Source organism: Tupaia chinensis, unplaced genomic scaffold, assembly GCF_000334495.1.
Source record: "Tupaia chinensis unplaced genomic scaffold, TupChi_1.0 Scaffold000361_2, whole genome shotgun sequence".
Classification (NCBI taxonomy): Eukaryota; Metazoa; Chordata; class Mammalia; order Scandentia; family Tupaiidae; genus Tupaia; species Tupaia belangeri.
This window is the reverse complement of record NW_006159858.1, coordinates 4,458,185-4,468,507: the sequence shown is the minus strand read 5'-3', so window position 1 is coordinate 4,468,507 and position 10,323 is coordinate 4,458,185. Positions and strand designations below refer to the sequence as shown.

Here is a 10,323-nt window from a genome sequence, read left to right as displayed (position 1 = left end):
CAGAGAGACAGAGAGACAGAGAGTGAGAAATCACCACATCCCCACCCCCAGGGTGGGCCACACTTCAATCTCTTCTCCTCCATTCTCCTCTTGGGATCCTGGGCATGCACACATACATCCCAGCGTGAGTTTTAAGTCACTGGGTCCAGGACTCGACTGTGGTCAACTACATGGGAATCCAACAACAGCCATTATGATATCTGCTGGTCCCAAACTTTTGACTTTTAAAAGCATTTAACAGACACAAGAACGTAAGGTTCTTTTTTTGAAAACATATGTAGTAATGTCCTTGATTTGATTATTAGTACACGCCATGCATACTTCAAAAAACCATATCATACATCGTAAAGATATACAATTAATAAATGTACATAAGAAATTATAAAATAAAAAAATCGGGACCAGCATATATTGTAATGGTTACATTGTGGACTCCCCCATAGTCGCCCATGGTTCGAGTCCCGGACCTGGCAGCTTAAAACTCATGCTGGGCACATGTGCATGCATGCCTAAAATCCCAAGAGAAGAACGGAGGAGAAGGGATGGCAGCGTGGCCATCCCCCCTGGGGGTAATTTCTCACCTTCTGTTTCTTTGTCTTTCTCTGGTGAGTGCATGTGCCCTATAGCAAAAATTTCTCTCTTAAAAAAAAGAGAAAATCAGGAAACATTAAAAAAAGTAAACTTAGGGGGCTGGCAGGTGGCATGGTGGTTAAGGGTGCTGGACTCCCACATGGCTGACCAAAGTTCAAGTCCAGGACCTGATGGTTTGCTTTCTCACTCTCCCTGGCCCCACTCTGTTCCTTTCTGGTCAAATTAAAATAAATAAAGTTAAATAAAATAATTCTTTAAAAAAAAGTAATCTAATCTGGTTGTAGTTCTGAATGGTGGGACTGTTGAAAAGTGATTAGGCATCAGGGTGTGGCTCTTGTGATTAAGTCCTGGAGGGTTTATAAGGAGAGGGAATGGAACAGAGACTCATGGACACAGCCACAGGCACTCTGTTCTTCACAGTGTGACAGTCCTGCATGGCACAGGGCACCACCACCTGAAGCCCGTCCCCCCAGATGTAGCCCCTTGACTTTTGTCCTCCAAAACCCCAAAAAAGAATAAATCTCTATTCTTTTTCTTTTTTTAAAAAGAATAATCTATTTATTTAATCCCATTTGATATTATTATTATTTTTTTAAAAATTTTGACCAGAGAGAGACAGAGAGCGAGAGCGAGAAAGAGAAAGCGAGAAAGCAAACCACCAAGTCTGGGACTTGAACTGCAGTTGGCCATGTGGGAATCTAGCACCTTTAACCACCACGCCTCAATAAACCTCTATTCTTTTTTTTTTGGAGAGGTTTTTGCTATAGGGCGCGTGTGCTTGCCAGACAGACAGAGAGAGACAGAGAGCAGGAAATCACCCCCCGGGGGGATGGCCACGCCGCAATCCCTTCTCCTCCATTCTCTTCTTGGGATCTTGGGCACGTACGCACACGCACCCAGTGTGAGTTTAAGCCACCGGGTCCGAGACTCGAACTGTGGTCGACTACGTGGGAGTCCAGCGACATAGCCATTACTCTAACTGCTGGTCCCTAAACCTCTATTCTTTTAAGTCACTTGTTTCAGGTGATTTCTGTTAGTAGCCACAGAATGGATTAGAACAAGGGCATAAGTGATGCTTGGTGGGCACCCGTCAGAGCTCCCAGGGAAGGGAAAACAGCAAGTGTCAGAAAGTGCCATGGAAAACAGGCAATGTTGGCTGCTCCCGAGAAGGGGCTCATTGTCAAAGACCGGACCATGGCTCCCTAGGCAGCTCCCATTAGGCTCATGGGCATTACACCCCCGGGAGCCTCTCAGAAGTGTCCGTACTTTTAAAGTCATCAGGCAGATTCACGAATACATTGAGTGCCTTTTTCTTTGCCGTTGACACCGTAAAGACCCACGGAGGAAGTAGGATGGATCCCCTAGCTTCCCTTCTCAGGCTAGCCACAGAGCAGACTGCTAAAACATGCCATGCCTGTGGCTAGGAGGGGAGTCACTGAGTACCCAGGGAAGGGTAGCATCTGCATGACAGAGACATCTGCGTGTGGCAGATACTGCTAAATGCCCCCAGTAGCCCTTCTCCATTCTGCCTTTGTGTAGCACAAGTCCCCCAAGGTTAAGCTTGGCACATGGGCACCCAGCAAGTGCCTGTATTTCCCAGCTTCCCTTTAGGCAGGTGGGCAATGGTGTGTGAACTGAGATGGGACAGATGCCACTCTTGAATGCTGCCCTCGGCAGGCAGTGCCGGGCCCAGCACTGACGCCTTTTCTCCTGTTCTGCAGGGTGAGGGAGGGGTGGAGCTGCACTGACCAGGCAGACAAGGGTAACACAGAGACAGTAGGAGAGAAGGAACCTGGGTCCCCAGATAGCCTTGAGGAGTGGCACTGTCCTGCCCTGTCCACCTGCTCGGACTTCACCATGAGAGTGAGATAAACCTCCTGCCTTGTTTGAAATCACCTTACTTTGGCCTTGGTTGGAACAGTCGTTCCCACAGCCTAACTCCTGCACACCCATCTCTGCACATCCATTGACGCTTCAAGCCTTCTTTTTCTAATAGAATAAAAATAATGGAGGCATAATAATGGCAACTATTGGGACCAGCAGTTAGCATAATGGCTATGTCGCTGGACTCCCATGTAGTCGACTGCGGTTTGAGTCCCAGACCCGGTGGCTTAAACTCACGCCGGGCACGTGTGTGTACGTGCCCAAGATCCCGAGAGGAGAATGGAGGAGAAGGGATTGTGGCGTGGCCATCCCCCCTGGGGGGTGATTTCTCGCTTTCTGTCTCTCTGTCTATTGTCTGTCTGGCGAGCGCACGCGCCCTATAGCAAAAACCTCTCCAAAAAAAGAAAAGAAAAGAAAAGAAATAATGGCAACTCTCCCATACCGCAGAGAACAATGAGGAAAGTAAAGAAATCACCATGTCATTATTTTAGAACAAGGACCTTCTGACAAGGTACAAATCATGGCTACCATGACATTAAAAAAAAAGAAATAGGTGGCTAGCCAACCCTTTTGAGCACTTAATCTGCAGCAGCTACTCTTCAAAGGGCATACTTGTTTTGACTCCTTCATGTCGCAGCTGTCTTGCGAGATAAGTAGTAGGACATGCCCACACTTTACAAAGAAGAAAAAGACACCAGAGAAGCTTAGTTGCTTACTCAAGGCCACACAGCTAGTAAGTGGTGGAGCTAGGATTGACTTATTTATTTGCCAGAGGATATGTGTGCTTACCAGAGACAGATGAGACCGGGAAAAAGCATCTTTCCCCACCTGATGGGGCCTGGTTATGCTCTAAGCCATTCTCCTCCATTTCTCCATCTTGTTGGGATTTTGGGCATGTATACATACATGCATTTTTTTCTTTTCTTTCTTTCTTTCTTTTTTTTTTGGAGAGGTTTTTGCTATAGGGCGCGTATGCTTGCCAGAAAGACAGAGACAGAGAGATAGAAAGTGAGAAATCACCCCCTAGGGGGGATGGCCATGCTGCACTCCCTTCTCCTCCATTCTCCTCTTGGGATCTTGGGCACGCACACACACGCGCCTGGCATGAGTTTAAGTCCAGGACTTGAAGTGCAGTTGGCTACATGGGAGTCCACTGACATAGTCATTATGCCAACTGCTGGTCCCCATACATGCATTTTTCTCCAAACCCCTAGGGCTGGGATGTGAACTGCAGTCAGTCATGTGGGACCTAGCAACCTTAAGCACTGGACCACTGAGCCATCCTGGAACTAGGATTTGAACCAAGGGACTCAGTTTCCTTATCAGTGCTCTTGGTTTTTGTTTTTATTTTCTTTCTTTTTTAAAAAATAATAGTTACCATTTATTTATTTATCTTTAGTTTTGCTATAGGGAGTGTGTGCTCACTGGAGAGAGTCAGAGAGAGAGAGAGAGAGAGAGAGAGAGAGAGAGAAAGTGAGAAATCATCTATGAGTGGGCAAGGCCATGCCACAATCCCTTCTCCTCCGTTTTCCTCTAGGGAATTTAGGCACGCACACACATGCACCTGGTATGATTTTCAAGCTTCCAGATCCAGGACTTGAACTGTGCAGTCGTCCATGTGGGATCCAGTTGCCTTAACCTCCACACGACCTGCTGGCCCCCATAATCCATAATCAGCCCTTGTGATCAGAGTGATGCTGCCTAAACAGATGTGCAATGCTCACAAATTCCCCCCCCCCCAACACACACTAATTTTAAAAGAGCAAATTAAAATTCGTCATTGTCAAATTCAGAGAAATAAACACTAGAAGCAGGACCCAGGGCAATGGTTTCAGAGTGTGGCCCTTCACCCATCATCATCAAAATCACGTGGGAACTACAAATGTTCAGATCTAGTAAGTCAGAAATTCTGGGGGCCAGAAACCTTAATTTGTTTTTGTCTTTTTTATAGAAGTTTTTGCCTTAGGGTGCATTACTTGCCTGAGAGAGTGAGAGACAGAGATAGTCAGAGAGAAAGTGAGAAATCACGAAGAGAGGAGGGCCGCACCGCAATCTCTTCTCCATTCTCCTCTCTGGATTTTGGGGATGCACACACACATACCCAGTGAGAGTTTCAAGTCCCTGGGTCCAGGACTTGAACTGCAATTTGTCATGTGGGAGTCCAGTGCTACACCATCTGCTGGCCCTGGAAATCTGATTTTTTTTTTTTAACTTACCTTTCCTCCCTCCCTCCCTTCCTTTCTCTCTCTCTCTCTCTTCCCTTCCCCTCTCCCTCTCTCTCTTTCTCTCTCTCTCTCTCTCTCTCTCTCTCTTTCTCTTTCTCTTAATTTCACCAGAGAGTGACAGAGTGAAAGAGAGCAGGGGCGGGAAGCAAGCCATCAGGTTCGAAACTTGAACCATGGTCGGCCATATGGGAGTCCAGTGCCCTTAACCACTACGCCACCTGCTGGCTCCAGAAATGTTGATTTTAATGAGCTTTCCAGGTGATTCTGAGACCCACCAAAGTTTGAGAAAGTTTGGCCTGGTAGGTATAAAAGAATTGGAACACAAACTGAAACTGTATTCATTCTTTAAACTTTGGTATGGGATGGGTTAGAGGGGTGGAAACAAAAGTTTTATATTTAAAACAAGAGCAATTTTCTATATACTCTTTGATTGGGAGGTTGCTGGTTCGACTTGTCTTGTGAAAACTTGCATGGAATATTCTCTCCAAGCCCAAGACTCGTGGTATTCCCACTGGAGGGGGCACTGGCTCACTACTTATCATTAGCTGGGAAAAATGCGACTTAATTTAGAGTAGGAAAAAAAAAAGCCTGACAATTAACCTTAAGACCTATGGAGAGTGGAAATTGATCCTCAAATAGTTAAAAAAGTTTCTTGGCACTCCCTTTTCTCTTTCCTTCAAAGGCTTGAAATCCTTTTAAACATTAGCATTTATCATTCAGGACAGGCAAATGCTTTCTCTAATTTTCTGCAGTGATATTTCATTGCATTAAAGACTGAATAACATTTATGGAACTCAGCCGGAGCTTGCCCTTCTGTCGTGAGACAGGAAATCTGTTCTGACTGAGTTGGGCACTGCTTCGATTTGGCCATGTTCTGTGCTGTCTAAAACTTTCACTGCACTTGGCCAAGACCTGGGAGCCTTGTCAGTGCTCACATTCTGCATATGTAATTTATGATATGGAAGATGCGAAGACTGGAACATGTTCGCCTGGCTACCGTCACTCAGCTTGGAAAACGGAGGTGGCCAGAGCCTCATGTTAGCAGAAACCCCACTTAAAAACTTGACCAGGTCCAACTCTGCAGCTCAGTAGGTAGCATGCTGGGCTGTGGAGCTGGAAGCCACATGCCAGTCACAATACAAGTCCCCGGGCTGCTAGGCCTATAAATATGCTGGGAATGTGCATGAATGCCTAGGATCCTGGTGGGCTGGAAGACTGGTGGAAGATGATCATGGCATGACCAAGTCTTATGGAGGGTGCTCTCTCTCTCTTTCTCTCTCTTGTGCACTCAGGCATTCCATCAGAGAACATAAAAAGAGAAAACAAGCTTGACCAGGGCTCAGTGATGTTGCCAAGACACTGTTACATGGAGGCTGAGCCACAGAGGAGACCAGGTTCAATTCTCAGCCTAACCTAAACAGGCTGGGTGTGGTGGTGTGTGCCCATAGTCCAAGCTGCTCGAGAGGCTGGGGCAGAGGAATCATGATATGGTGAGACCTTGTCTCACTTGGGCCAGCCAAGTGGCGTGGTGGTTAAGGTGGCTGGATCCCACATGGCTGAATGAGCAGGTTGGATCCCAGACCTGGTCGCTTGGAAAATATGCCAAGTTCATGTGCATGTATGCCCAAAATCTTGAGAAGAGAATGGAGAAATGATTGCAGTGTGGCCAACCCTCTAGGGGGTGATTGCACACTTAGCCCCCTCTGTTTCTGGTGAGTGCTGCACCTTATAACTAAAACAAAACAGAACAAAACAAAACAAAATCTGATCAAACTCAGGGACCAGGCTACCATAATATATTATTATCTGTTATCCAAAAATAGTGAGTTTTTTTTTAATTTTAAATAATTCTTTATTTAATTTTACTTATCATCATCATAATTTTTTTTTAAAAATTTGCTTCAGGGCATGTGTGCTTACCAGAGAGGGAGAGAGAGAGAGAAAGCCACCGAGTCTGGAACTCAAACCGTGGTTGGTCATGTGGGAGTCCAGTGCCTTAACCACAATGCCGACTGCTGGTCCCTGAGGGTTTTTTTTTTTTCCCCCATAGGGTGCATGTACTCACTAGAGAGAGGGAGAGAGACGGAAAGACACAGAATGACAGAGAAGGAGGGGGAGAAAGCAGCTCCAATTAGGCACAGTCATGCCACAATCCCTCTCTCCATTTCTCCCTCCTGTCGGAATTTTGGACACGCATGTACACATGTCCAGTGTGTTTTTCAAGCTATCAGATCTGAGACTCAAATTATGTAGTCAGCCATGTGGGATCTGTCTTGAAATTAGTATAAAAATGAATTGTTTTTGAGTAGGATGTCAATGGAAAGAAATGAGAAAGATGTAAACAGAAGAGATTCCGTTTAGGGTGAAATCCAAAACTCGTGACTGCACATTTCTTCCCAGGGTGCTCTGATGGTATCACTCCATTGAGGTCCTGAAGTGATGGGAAGAGACTTGATGTCATTCCACAGATTGGAAACAGTGACCATGAGAGGGTAGATATTTACTCAGGGAGATATGCAAGTTGAGATGAACATTCATCAATGACTACTTGATATAGGTACTTCAGTTATTCTTCATGCATCTGTTTGATGGGTGTGCTGTTTCCAGCCTCAGCTGACAAATAACACTGAGGCATGGAGACGTTAAGTCAGACATTGACTGCAGAGCCTGTGTCTCGACGCAGCAGGTAGACCAGCAGCTGCTGGCCTGTAGAGGACACCTTTCTGTGAATTAGAAAAGAATGTCTCTGTAGGAAAAGGAGCCCCGTAGAAGCAGCCCAGTGCTAGGTGCCTGGCTGGATCTTAGCTATTATGTGCTCCCTCTGTGGGTGCCTTTACGCAGTAAACATTAAGCACAGTCCTCCTTTCTGGCCCTGCATCTGCTCTTGAGAATGCAAGTGTCTCAAACATTTGTTTCCACTCCTGCAATCTGCATGGAAGATAAAGAATGGCTCTGCTACCTGGGCCTAGCCAACTGCTGCATCATGCAGCATGCTCAGATGTCCTGGAGAAAGAGCTTAGGGTCCAGGTCAGGGCCTGGGGATATAAACTGCCTAAAAGTTTAGTGGTTCTGGACCCAAGAGTGAACCATCATCACCACCTTCATTTTCACTGTCATCATCGCCACCATCTATATCACCATCATCATTATTGTCATCATCATCTGTATCACCATCATCCTTCCATCATCATTATCATCATCATTATTATCACCACCATCTTTGCTACCATCATCACCACCATCTATATCACCATCATCACCACCATCACCACCATCTACGTCACCATCATCATCCTTACCATCACCATCACCATTATCATTATTATCACCACCATCTACATCACCATCATCCTACTAACCATCATCACCACCATCCACTCGCCATCATCGCCACCATCTATATCACCATCATCATTATTGTCATCATCATCTGTATCACCATCATCTTTCCATCATCATTATCATCATCATTATTATCAAGACCATCTACACCACCAACGTCCTTACCATCATCACCATCTACTTCACCATCATCACCCTTACCATCATCATCACCATTATCATTATTATCACCACCATCATCCTACTAACCATCACCACCATCATCCACTTCGCCATCATCATCACCACCATCTATATCACCACCATCATCCTTACCATTATCATCACTGTCATCCTATCATCATCATCATCATCACCATTATCAACATTACCACCAAATGCAGTGTCATTTTTGGTGGAAGTCATAGTCGAGTAGCCCTGGCCACCCAGAACTGTGGGTGACAGGATCTGATTCTCTAAACATGATGTTTCCCTCTCTGTGGGAATATATCCTTCTAGGCAGAGAATCTCAGTCCTGCCATCTGCATATCCACACCCTTGTGAAAGCAGTAGAGGAAGAGAGAGGTGGAAGTGACTGCAGATCCCAGTCTCTACTCTCTTCTTTCAATTTGTAGCCTCTGGCAGGAAAGAGATTTTCAACAAGTCCAAGGGCATAATATATGTTTTCATTTGGCTTGTGATGAACTAAGAACACAATGCCTCTGGCAGGAAAGAGATTTTCAACAAGTCCAAGGGCATAATATAATATATCATTTGGCTTGTGATGAACTAAGAACACAATGAATCTGAATTCAGCACTTGTCTGTGTTCTGACTTCCAACTCAAGACCCAAGAAGAGATGGAAGGATGGTTCCCCTGTAACATCTTTTAACAACACAAAGTCCATCAGGCAATTTTAGTGATAAAAATATAAAACCCATCCCAGCTGTCTCTACCTTGGCTGAATTGATTTTCCCCGAGGAGTCCTCCTGATTCTTCATCGTAGTCCGGTTCATCTCCACTTTCCTATTGGGTTAACATACAAAAAAGAATACATAAGACACGAGAAATGCAAACACTCCAGTGGTCCATGGCTGTTGGTGAAAGGAAATCCAGTTTTCTTGTTTCGTTTACTCTGTCCACTGATACTGGGTTGCCAGTTGAACAGCCTTAAAGAGTTGGTTAGGCTGGGCACCAGCTCGGAGCACAGTTAGGTTCTTACTTGTATCTATCTTGCTGGGGTCAAATCGTGTTCACTTGTGCAGTGTTCTAGGCCTGAGCTACGTAGGAGCTGACCAGGGGCAGGGGAGGAGAGTGTCACAGGCCAAGGCCACTTGGAGGAAGAAGGGCACCTCCAGGGACTTGACCAGAGACTAAGGGGACTAGAGCAAGACTGAGAGCTTTGGGAAGGGTGGGGAGGAGTCAGACCCCTGAGACCTTGAGGGCAGAGTGAGGGCTTTGGTCTTTGAGAACAAATGGAAGGCACTGAGAATGTAAAGCAGGAGCCAAAGGGTTAGGCTGGCCTTTTGTGCAGTTACCAGGATTACCAGGAATTGTTTTTTTTTCCCAAAAGAATTATTTATTTAATTTTATTTATGCATTCACTTTTAATTTGACAGAAAGAAACACACACAGGAAGAGAGGGGGGAAGTGAGAAAGTAAACCACCAGGTTTGGGATTTGAACCCTGGTCAGCCATGTGGGAGTGTCCAGCACCTTAAGTGTCCAGCATGCCACCTGCTGGTCCCAGAATTGTGTTTCTTATTACATTTGATCCGTCTTCATTTTTACTCTGAGTCACCCAAGCTGCTTGCAATCTTACCATCCATAAATCTCCGTAACAGTGATTCATTTTTTAGATTTTTGCCATAGGATGCATACGCTTGCCAGAGAGAGACAGAGAGGCAGAAAGAGAGTAGAAAAGTGAGGGGATGGCTACACTGCAATCCCTTCTTCTATATCTTCTTCTCTGTATTTTGGGCACACATACACATGTGCCTAGTGTGTTTTTCAAGCTGCTGGGTCTGGGACTTGAACCATGGAGTCAGCCATATAGGATCCAGTGCCTTAACTGCCATGCCACCTGTTGGGCCAATAACAGTGATTCTTTTTGTGTGTGTGTGTGTGGGGGGAGGTTTTTGTTATAGGGTGTGTGTGCGAGCCAGAAAGACAGAGAGAGATAGGGAGACAGAAAGCAAGAAATTGCACCCCAGGGGGATGGCCACGCTGCTCTCCCTTCTCCTCCATTCTCTTCTCAGGATCTTGGGCACGCACGCCAATGCACCCACCGTGCGCTTCAGACA

At 45.7% G+C, this 10,323-nt stretch overlaps 1 protein-coding gene across 1 annotated transcript in view; it reads right to left on the bottom strand.

Moving 5' to 3' along the window:
• KIAA2012 (KIAA2012 ortholog) overlaps window positions 1-10,323 on the bottom strand; it is a 185,222-nt gene that overhangs the window by 47,952 nt on the left and 126,947 nt on the right. Inside the window, exon 15 of the mRNA XM_027773615.1 lies at window positions 8,978-9,047. Coding sequence (XP_027629416.1) covers window positions 8,978-9,047 — 70 coding nt within the window. The remainder of the gene's footprint in view (window positions 1-8,977; window positions 9,048-10,323) is intronic.